This window comes from Haplochromis burtoni, unplaced genomic scaffold (assembly GCF_018398535.1).
Source record: "Haplochromis burtoni strain Fernald_Lab_line unplaced genomic scaffold, NCSU_Asbu1 Contig_69, whole genome shotgun sequence".
In the NCBI taxonomy this organism is placed as follows: domain Eukaryota; kingdom Metazoa; phylum Chordata; class Actinopteri; order Cichliformes; family Cichlidae; genus Haplochromis; species Haplochromis burtoni.
Window position 1 is genome coordinate 1,444,743 of NW_024582430.1, and position 11,573 is coordinate 1,456,315.

General features: G+C 47.2%; 1 protein-coding gene across 1 annotated transcript; it reads left to right on the forward strand.

Moving 5' to 3' along the window:
- Positions 1-461: 461 nt before the first annotated feature.
- mex3b (mex-3 RNA binding family member B) lies at positions 462-5,268 on the forward strand. The gene is made up of 2 exons (XM_005923978.3): positions 462-1,070; positions 2,558-5,268. Exons 1-2 carry the CDS (start codon positions 848-850, stop codon positions 3,964-3,966), a joined length of 1,632 nt encoding a protein of 543 aa, XP_005924040.1. The 5' UTR covers positions 462-847; the 3' UTR covers positions 3,967-5,268.
- The last annotated feature ends 6,305 nt before the right edge of the window (positions 5,269-11,573 follow it).

An 11,573-nucleotide genomic window follows, 5' to 3' on the forward strand; every position in this document is an offset into this window, starting at 1 on the left:
ACACACACACACACACACACTGTCACACACACAGTACTCAGGCACTGTATACATACGCTGCACACATATGTATGCGAGGTGAGAGAGTTATGTTGCCTCTGTTAACACTGAGGTAAATGATGACATCATAGGTGGCTGTGTTTGTCCATCTTTCATTTACAGTTTATTATTATTGCGTGGTCAAATTAAAGAGAAAAAACGAGAATGCTGACTGGAGTGGAAGAGGGCCGAGATCCTCGGGGAAAGAACACATGTGATGCGTGATGAACGCGTGAACAGCTCCACTTCCTGCCAGCCGGCCTGAGCAGCGCGAACCGGGAAAGAGACAAAGAGCAAGACTGGGAACAAAGAGCTGGGCGTGCCTGTACGAGCGGGCCCGCCCAGTCATTGCGGGCAGCCAATCGGATCCCGGATATGCAAACGAGCCGCGGCACCGCATCGCCCCTGCCCAGGCGGTGACGTCACCCGCACATCTCTCTGTCTGGCTCTGCAAAGACTCAGACAGAAGCAACAGAGGAGCTGAGGGGAAGCCAGCACGGATTATTACCGCTGTGGAATAAACACGCGTTTTCCTGCAGCAGCACGGCTCGGCTCGAACCGGGACGTCCAGCTTCGGCCTGGAAACCAAAGGGGGTGGATGGTTTTACTGTGGCTCCTTTGCGCTGCTTTCCCTCCCCTCCTCAGCCGCACTGGTTTCTTTGCACTGACCAGTTGTCTTTGAGAACCGGCTCCGGTGCCTCTCCCCTCTCCTCCTCCTCTTCTTCCTCCTCTCTTCCCTTCTCCTTTCTTCGCTCTCCTTCCTGTATTATTTTCTGCCTTCCACCCGCAACCCTGCGAAGCCGCAAACATGCCCAGCTCGCTGTTCGCCGACAGCAGCGTCCAGGGAGACGCGCTGGACGACCAGAGAGCGCTGCAGATCGCCCTGGACCAGCTCTCCCTGCTCGGCTTGGACAACGACGAGAACCCGCTGTACGACAACGGCCAGGAGCCCCGGAAGAAGAGCGTCAACATGACGGAGTGCGTCCCGGTGCCCAGCTCCGAGCATGTGGCTGAGATCGTGGGCAGACAAGGTGTGTGTTTGTGTGTGTGAGACGGTTGGTGTTTGTCTTGCAGCACAGCTGAGCGCGGCCATGCACCCAAACAGCACCGTGTCCCGTGTGGGAGGACTGAATGCCAGCACACTCACACAGCGCATGTGTCACTTTTCTTGCTTTCAGGCTACATTTGTAGCTCTGCTGGTGAATTCGGCTTCCCTGTTCCCCTCCGGGCTTCGGTTTCTGTCTCGCCAGTTAGTCATACATTGTTCCTTCTCTATAAATACACGGCGGTGGGCGGCAGCGCGCACAGATTCAAGAAGTTGACATTTGGAATAAGTGCTTATTGAGATTAATAACAGCCCGTGCTGCTGCTGCCGAACTGAAGAGAAGCAGGAAGCAGCTCAGAAAAGACACCAAAGTCGTGCTGTTTATCGTGCGTGCTCTGCAGGCAGGCACGCGTTTGTTCAAGTATTTGACAAAATGAACGGAGTTTGGTTTCGAAGAATTAAAATGAAATCCGAGCTGTTTTGGGTGAAGCCTGGCGATGACCGCTGACAGGACAGAGGTTATTATCATCATCATGTGGTGTTTGTAGGTCACTGTGTGTGTGTGCGGGTGTTTTCCTCACACATTCTTTGCTTAATGGCTGTGATGGTGATCGGATCGAATTAGGACAGCGGTCACGATGTTACCTTGCCTCGCAGGCTGCAGACGCCCATAGCTGCACAGATCTCTCAGTGTTTCCAGCTGTAGGGCTGCAGGGCGGGACTGGTGCTTGGTTACATATGCGGAATCTTTTCCCCTCCCTGTGCTGCTGCTGCTGCTCCCACAAAAACAAAAGGAACTGTAAGGACACTTTACAGCAGCCACAGTGCGACATTTGTGCAGTAGGCTTGTTTACATCCAACACCATCACCCAGCCCCCTGCGTCGGGTTAAGTCAGGCTAGAAGCACGGAGAGAAAAAATGGTGGACTAGCCGTGACCCGGGGGTGTTGTTTTAATGCGAGAGACTATCCTTATTTAACCTGCACCAGTTTGACGCTAACTCGGGATTTAAACTGGTTTAGTTGGACTCGCCTTCCTCTGCTGGTTATATCACCCTGTCCCACTCAGCTGGCTTCGCTTGGCTAATTATGTCATTCTTCCCTGGCTGTTTCCTCAGCTGGTCTTTTTGATGATAAAGATGTGTGCCTGTGCTTCAGGGCGTTGGAATGTGAGTTAAAGCTCAGCTTCCAGGATATGAAGTCTTTACGTAGCTTTGCCCCTTTTTCCCCAGCGTGTCTCGCAGCAGCCGTCCTCGTGTTTTGCTGAAGGAGACTTGCTCGCTGTTCTTTCTGTCCTGCTGTATGTTCGTGGCGGTGGCATGTGGTTTGGATTTGTTCTTCTCTAAAAGGGTTCCTCACCTGCTTTTTGAGGCTGCTCGCACTTTTTGACAGACAACAACATCTGTTCTGAGAACATGTGTCACATTTCAAGGTTCTACGTCCTCACTTTTCTTCTTTTGCTTCCTTTGCCTCAGGTTGCAAGATCAAAGCCCTGCGAGCAAAGACCAACACCTACATCAAGACTCCGGTGCGAGGCGAGGAGCCCGTTTTCGTGGTGACAGGCAGGAGGGAGGATGTGGCCATGGCCAGGAGGGAGATCATCTCGGCTGCAGAGCACTTCTCCATGATCCGAGCCTCCCGGAACAAAAACACCAGCCTGAACGGGAGCGGCACCCCGGTCCCCGGACCGCCTAACCTGCCTGGACAGACCACCATCCAGGTCCGGGTGCCTTACCGCGTGGTCGGGCTGGTTGTGGGGCCCAAGGGCGCCACCATCAAGCGGATCCAGCAGCAGACCCACACCTACATCGTGACCCCGAGCCGGGACAAGGAGCCGGTGTTTGAGGTGACGGGGATGCCGGAGAATGTGGACCGAGCACGCGAAGAAATCGAAGCCCACATCGCCATGAGGACCGGAGGCCTGATCGAGCTCCAGGACGAAAACGACTTCCACGCCAACGGCACCGATGTGGGCTTCGACCTGCACGGACACGCCACCCTGTGGTCCAAGCCCAGCGCGGGGATGACCCCCACCTCTGTGCGCAAACCCTTCTCCAACTACCGCAATGACTCCTCCTCCTCCTTGGGCAGCGCCTCCACGGACTCCTACTTCGGCAACAACAGCTCGCGCATGGCCGACTACAGCCCCCCCAGCCCCGCGCTCAGCTACACGGCCACCACCAACAACAACGGCAACAACAATAACAACAACATCAACGTCAACACCAACGGCAACGGGTTTGTTTACGGAAGCGACGTCATCTCCCCCGACTGCACTGATCTGACTTTTGACTCCTCGCCAGGGTTTGACCCAACACCAGCCCCGCCAGGCCTCCTGTGGTCCCCGTACGACAGTCGCATGACCCCCTCCTCCACCGGAGGCAGCTCCCCCACCTCCACTTCAGCCATGTTCCCCACCAACAGCTCGGCTAATGCCAACGGGATCGCGGGGAGTCAGAGGAGGGTTAACGGCTGCACCCCGCAGCCTCGCCTGTCGCCTCCTCTCCACAGCCACAACAGCGGGCCCGCTGAGCACCCGTTAGCCCGCAGGGTGCGCAGCGACCCGGGCGGAGGCCCACTCAGTTTCCCCGGCTACTCCGGCTCCATCGCGTCCTTGCCGGGCCCCCACCTCCCCGGGGTCCCGTGCGACTCCTCGGCCTCGTCGTCGTCCTCCTCTTCCTCCTCATCCACCTCCTCGGGTACCAGCCGAAAAGGCAGTCGCGATTGTTCGGTGTGCTTCGAGAGCGAGGTCATCGCGGCGCTGGTTCCCTGCGGGCACAACCTCTTCTGCATGGAATGTGCCAATCGGATCTGCGAGAGGAGCGACCCCAAATGCCCCGTCTGCCACACCGGCGTCACTCAGGCTATACGTATATTTTCATAAGAAGTGAAACTCTTGGACTGTCTCGGCGGCGAGACCGACTACAATAGCAACAACAGACTCTTCATACTGCTTTAACGATCAGCCAATCGTCAGTCTGGAAAGTGTACATAGATATACATATGTATGTAAGAGAGGCTGCAGTATCCAGAAGAAGGGACAGACAGCCTTCGTGGGCTAGTTGTGAATAACGTACTGTAGCTTGGGGAAATATTTTCAACATCTAAGTGCATGTTTTAAATATTACAGTATAGTAATCAATAGTTCTAGTTAATTGTACACTATATTTATGAAGCGAGGAGAGACATTGGGGTCAGGACGGAGGTACGGGGGTCCGCCTGTAGACCGTTTCGGCGGGACGAGCCTTCCAGGTTTGCCGATCAAGTGTAGTGAGGGGGGGCGGCGGCTGGGAAACGTGGAGGGTGTCCGGCCTAACAGATACTGCAGCTCGAGGTCAGAAACCACGCGAGGGAGGGAGAGCAACAACATATCCTACATATATATGTATAGAATCAATTTCCACAAGTTGAAAGTTTTAAATGACATTACTACAGATTGAAGTATTTTATTCTTTTTTGACTTGAAAGATTATATTTCTTATTGCAAAGATGTTTACAGATATTTTAATTTAAGTTCAGTGAACTTTTTTGTAGCTGGGTTGAAATATTGTTCATTTTTTTAGTACGGCCTTACGGCATTTGATCACTGTATTATTTTAATATCACACGACTGTGGGAGCAAATCCGAGTCCACAAAAATGTGTATTTGACAGTATTCTGTTGGGATGGAGTTTTTATAGGTTCAGCAAAAAAAGTCTTTTAAATCTGCTTCACCCAGCATATTTTTTATTCCGTAATATAAAGCATATTTTATTCTATATTATTATGAAACATTGAAATGTACAAAACTTAGTAAGTTGAACACAAAGAAACCGTTTATGCTTTCTAAAATTTGTATGAATTAGATTCCAGTGGGAATTACAGGCTTCTGTTGCACCACTATAGTTTTAGTATTTCTATTTTAATACATTTGTTTACCACTTGTTTATGTATATGTAGGTGAAGTTACTTGAGCGTAAATGTACTTTATTGAGCAAAGTTTAAGAACAAAGTATATTTTATTTTATGATAAAGGGCCTTTAACCTCATGGTCAAATACTAATATTATATTTGCTGAGACAAGATTTGAAAATGTATCAAGAGTTTTATTTTTCTGACATTTAAAGTTATACATGATAAAAAAGTAATGGTGCTACTTCATGTTTTTTTAAGTATTTCTATATAAGTCCAATAAAAATGGTACATCGATGTTGGTGTCTGCTTCTCGTCCATCCTTCACGTGTCGTAATAGTTTTCCGAGCGGCCGACCCCTCTCTGCTCCCTGATAGAAGCTCGGAGGTGGTGGGATTATCGCCGCAGCCTAATTATCGAGGATATGCTTTGACGGTGGGACTCGGCCTGCCTTATCGCTAATTAGAAGAGCTGTGTGACCTATTCTTATGCAGATCTGCTGGTGTGCAGACCGTAATCTGGCTCCTGTGGGCTTTGGTGGACTGATGAAGCGGGACATACTGAGAGATCTGAAAAAGCTAGGTGGTCGCGTTTTAGAAAACCCGTTGGTGAAAAAGCCGTCAGCTCATTGGGTCGTTTGGGACCTGTTTACTGTACTGTAGAGCGCTTTGGTTTAAAATGTGCTGACCTGCTAACTTAACCTGGAAAAAAGGGGCAGAAAATTTCAGAAAAGTTTGTACAGACGAGTTTTATTTGATATCATTTTGCTACATCTGGTGTTTTTGTAGCGTTTAAGTCTTAAAAATGAACGCTGTGATTCATTCAGGTTTTTTACACTGATGATGCAGACGCCTCAAAAACTCGTATTCAATATGATACACTTGGTTAACTGACAGCTAATCGCCTACAATGTGAGTCATTGAAGAGAAGAACACCTACAAAGTCTTCTTACTTCAGATCCTCAACAGTTTCTGTGTTTTCTGCTTCTCCGTCATTTTAAAGTGAACATCCTTGAAGTTTCACGTCACAGACAAGAAACAGCTGATTGTCCCCCAAAATCATTTTACAGAATCGCTGATCGATCAGCTGATTGAGAGTCACTTTCAGCAGGTGTTTGGTCAGATTCAGATATGTGCTGATTTGTGGCTTAATTCATTTAAATGTTTTGTTAAACTGGGAAAAAGGTCGGGGAAATTAAACTAACGAAGGCCCCGGGTTCTGTGTGCACCTGTGGTCATTTGCTTTGGTTCCTCACTGGTTTAATAATGTCCAGAAAAAGGCCCAACAGTCGGTGATTTTATTTCACATATCAATAAGAATGTTTTAAAAATAATTTTAAAAGACGTCCAAGAATCAAAAACTCTCACAGCCAGATACAAAAGAAGGAAAAACACGGAATCATCGTACCTGGGAAGACGAGGCCGGGGGATGTAAATCATTAATCAGCTGCTGGGATAATCATTTCTCCCATTAAATCTGGTTCTAATTACACATTAACCAACCGCCAGCCGACCTGGGGGGAGGGCGGAAATAAAGGCTGGTTTCTCAACCTTTGGGTCCTGGGACAGCGCCAGGAGGAAGAAGTACTAACAACAAGCTCCAGATCAGTTCCAGAAAACTGTTCAAACCCCGCCCCCTCGGTCCAAAGAGCTCCACGCGAGCTGATGTCACGTCCTTGTGCAACAGTGGTTCAGACGGACGTCTCTCGCTCAGAGGGGAAAGGATTTTTCACACTATTGTAGGCCATGTGTCTGTTTGTATTTAATACAGCAGGATCTGACAGACACTCCATGTGCTCAGACTTCTTTCATCAGGTGTCCGTTTTATCAATAGAACAAATATTTTAATGCCATTTGCATTTAAATAGCTGTAAATTCTTTCTGGTTCTCAGCTTGGAAGAATAAAAGACGAGATCCAGAGTTCGAGGATATCAGTTTGAGTATCTGAGAGTGGTCTCAGCTTTTCATGAGTTTCTTTCTCTTCTCACAAGTGAAATTTTTTTATTCATCTCTAACTGATAGACGACATTATCAGAGACACAAACGTAGCCAGAAAGTCTGAGGAGGTCCAGTGAACAGTCTCTGATGTCGGCACAAATTTCATTCTGGAACTAATTTTCAACCAAATCTAGTTGTTGAGAAAAGACGGTCAGTGATGAAATGTTTGCTGCGACTTTTAAGAAATCCAACATTTTTTTCCTTCTCAGTTCACTCTGTGTCAGCCATCTGCTCATAACTCAGTAACTCATCTGAAGTCATGTAGCATCAAGTGCATCATCTTCATATAACACACAGTGGAGCAATCCCAGAATGAGGTCACTCCGATCATGGCACACTCCAAACACGAATGTTTGAGTCCCTGATTTTGTCGTGCTGCTGCTGCTGCTGCTGCGGCTGCTGCTGCGGCTGCTGCTGCTGCGGCTGCGTTGTGTTTAGATGTTGCTTACTGTGGATGTGCGGTGTGGTTTCTCATGTTTGTGAGGTTGGCGTTAATCTGTAGGTCGTGATGGAGCACCGTAACCTAAAATCTGGTGTTGCACAAGAAACCGACCATTTAGAGTATTTAAAAGTAGAATGGGAGGCAGAGCCTTCAGTTTTCAGGCCCCTCTTCTGTGGAACCAGCTTCCAGTTTGGATTCAGGAGACAGACACTATCTCTACTTTCAAGATTCAAACTTTCCTTTTTGCTAAAGCATATAGTTAGGGCTGGACCAGGTGACCCTGAATCCTCCCTTAGTTATGCTGCAATAGACGTAGGCTGCCGGGGGATTCCCATGATGCATTGAGTTTTTCCTTTCCAGTCACCTTTCTCACTCACTATGTGTTAACAGACCTCTCTGCATTGAATCATACCTGTTATTAACCTCTGTCTCTCTTCCACAGCATGTCTTTATCCTGTCTTCCTTCTCTCACCCCAACCAATCACAGCAGATGGCCCCGCCCCTCCCTGAGCCTGGTTCTGCCGGAGGTTTCTTCCTGTTAAAAGGGAGTTTTTCCTTCCCACTGTCTCCAAAGTGCTGCTCACAGGGGGTCATATGATTGTTGGGCTTTTCTCTGTATCTATGAAGCGCCTTGAGGCAACTTTTGTTGTGATTTGGCGCTATATAAATAAAATTGAATTGAATCGAATCACACAGGTACTTTTGGCTGCTCGCTTATTTTCTAAGGGTTCACCACAGTGGATGGATCTGCATGACTGATTTGGCACAGATTAACACCAGATGCTCTTCCTGACACGGCGTTCCCATTTATCCAGGCCAAGAACTGGCACTGGAGTCACACCAGCTCGTGACCTCCAAAGGCCGGATCTGTGTCTCCTCCTGGAAACAAACTGGGGATGTTTCACGTGTAAGGCGGATGTGTTACCCACATGACAAAAAGTCTGTTATTCTCTGTGGTCAGTTGTGTTCGTCCCATTGGTACAGGTGTATAAAATCCAGCACCTGGCCACTCAGTCCGCCTTTACAAATACCTGCGAAAGAACGGGTCGTTCTGAAGCTGGCGCTGCCTGGAGAGCTTTTATTTAATCTTTATCTTGTCTTTTTTACATAATTTCCTTAGGGATTAATAAAGTATGCCGATTCTGATTCGTATTCCCGTGTGACTCTGTTAGCCTCCTAGGACCTGGCGTCCACATATGTGGGCATCACATTCTGGGTTGTTCAGACCAAAATACTAAATTGTGCTCTACAAGGGCCTGATATCCACTTACGAGGACGTTATTGCTACTGTTCTATCCACATTTGGAGCGAATGTCCTCATATGTGGATCTCATTTTTCTCACAAACAACAATCAGGTAAAAAAGAATTTAAAAAATCAGGTAATTCTTTATTTTTACAGTCATCAGGTCCCAATCAGCCCAAATAGCAAAGAGACATTAAAAATGCTGCTTTTGATGTTTGTTGCTGTCACTGTAACAGTGTTATATGTAACACGTGTAAGTGTGGTTGAAAAAATAGTAAACTCTGCCAAATGATGCATGTTGAAAAACGATGACGCGTTACAGCCAGGCCTCCTTAACCGTTTTAAGCCCGTCGGAGCATGCGCGCTCCGTTTAGCATAGCTATTTTTAAATCCCGGTAGAATTGGCACCACTAAGCTAGATCAATCATTTTCTTGCACATGAAAATGGAGGAGACGTACTTACGTAACACTGCTCAGCTTGTCCCAGGTCGCCGTTTCCTTCCACAACTGGCTTTGCTGTCAACGAACAGTCCAGAAACACAATCCAATCAGCTGTTCTTAGCACTTCCTACTTGGAATAAATATCAGCGCGAACTATCGTATGTCTGCCGTTACCTGCGAAAACAGGAAGTGACGTCATTTCGTGGGAAACATAGTTTTTTTCCCTACAAGGCCTTTCAAAGGTTTACTGGTTTTTGTGCGTCATGTGTGACTTTATGCCTTCCTGTACATTTTCTGCTCTGTTGTTGGAAATGGTTTATTTTGTTGCTGTTTTTTTGCAAATTGTGCGCAAAAATATTTATTTTCATTTTTTCCGCAGCTTATAAAAATGAGTGCATCTCAAAAATGAAACTATGAAAACACTCAGAATAAACTTTCTGTGGTTGGAAACTATTTTGTGCAACTTTTTTTGCATCTGCAGTTTTGATGGATGCAGTTTAAACCTCTGAAACTAGAAAATGTGTAAAAAAAAACGATTTTCAATTTTTTTGTAGTTTATTGCACTTTTTTGCAATTTGTGTAGTTACTATGGGCTTAATGCATAGATATTATTAAAACTTGGTATATAACGGTTGTATTGATGCATAGCCTCTTGAAATAGCACTACAGCAGGTAAAAATATAAAGATAAGCCCTGGCGGCTTTAAAGGCTTAGCATCCATATTGGATGAGATGGGAGTGAGAGGCTCAACACTGACCGACGGACCTGACCTAAACCTCAGCTGATAACTTTCTTCTTCTTAAGTCGAGCCTCAGGTCAAAGTAGGGCTGCTTTATAAATGCAGTCGCACCAAGAAATCACCGACACACAGCAACTGTTCGGCTGCTATTTTGTTCCATGATGAGAGGAAGTGGACTTTGCAGCTATCGCAGGGAAACGTTGTGAAACTGTTTCTGAGAATCCAGCAGAGTCTCGGGCTTCCTGCTGCCTCAGAGCTTCTAAGTAATGTCATTGTGGTCGGGAAGTTTTTGTGCAGGAGTGTAAGTTTCTACTGCGGAGGCATAAAGCCAAGCGCTCTCAGCGAGCATCCACATTGGTTGATCCTTTAATAACACACTGAACATGAAAGCAGAGCGTGACACATGAATTCCAGTGTTTCGGTCAGAACCTGATGTGCACGCCCTGATTTAATTTTAACTGCAACCTGCTGGAAGTGCGAGGAGCCGACGGGATCGTCTCCTCTGCGTCGTACAGCTGCTGCTCTCTCCCCTCCCCCCACCTCCTTTCCCTGTGCCGAAGTGCATCCCCGAGTCATGCGGTCCTGCTGGAAACACTGACGCTTAAACACACTTCGCTGCAAGATAGTAAATGTGGACAGAGCCGGCTCTAATGATAAGTTTAAAATGGAAACATCCAACAGGGGCCCGCAGAAACTGGCCCCATAAACCATATTATTAGGAAGCAATCTCACGGCTGCGGAAAAGAGCTGACAAGTGTTTTTAGTCAAATGTGCAACACATGGAGTTCACAAAGTGCTTCTGTGGTTGCAGATTCACTAAAAGAAGGTCCCTGCGTCTGCAGGCCAGGAGAGGAAAAAAGAAATGTGAAATCAGTTTTCCTTTCATCAGTAGTTTTATTTGAAAGCACTTTTTTACTCCAGCACATTGAAGCACGTCAGATGTTTGGGGGGATAAAAGTATGCTCTGCTCATTTCCAGCTCCACACTTTTAGCCTCATGCTCCTCTTAGGGCAGCTTTGCATGATTTACAGCTCAAAACAATCCTTCTTTATCTCATGCTGAGCCTTGGTACGACTCCTCAGTCCTCCCTCTGCCTGAAATAAGCAGCTGTAGCTCCTCCCCCTTTATGTCCACTTTCAATTTAAGACAGCTTTCTTCTGATTGGACCAGTCAGTAGAAGCAAAATCAAGGAAATCAAGTCTTCTTTAGACGTGAGCTAAACGACTTGAAATCAGACACTCTGATGACTGCATTTCACCTCAAAGCGCAGCACAGCTGTAAAGGCTTAGCAGTCAAAAACAGCGGTCCGCCCACCACAAGCCTACGCTGACAGGTCACACGTCACCATCGCTCTGGGTTCTGATCCGTCATTTCCAAAATAAACACCGTCTTTAATTCGGACCATAAACGCATCAGGAAAGTGTTTGCTGAGGTCAGAGGTCAGGTGAGCACTGAGAGGCTGATGACCACCTGCTGGCCAGTGTGGAGAATGCAGTTTGAAGGAACTTTAGAGAGCAACAATAGGTAATTATTTTATATACTCGGAGCCTGTTAGGGAAAATATTCTAAAACACTTCTTCAGTAAAGACTCAGAGAAGAGAAACACACAGAACTTCTTGCTAGCAAGGGCAGCCTCCAGACTGAGACTCGCGCTGAGCACTGCCCCCGTCTTTATTTTATACTTCAGTGTGTGTGTGTGTGTGTGTGTGTGTGTGTGTGTGTGTGTGTGTGTGTGTG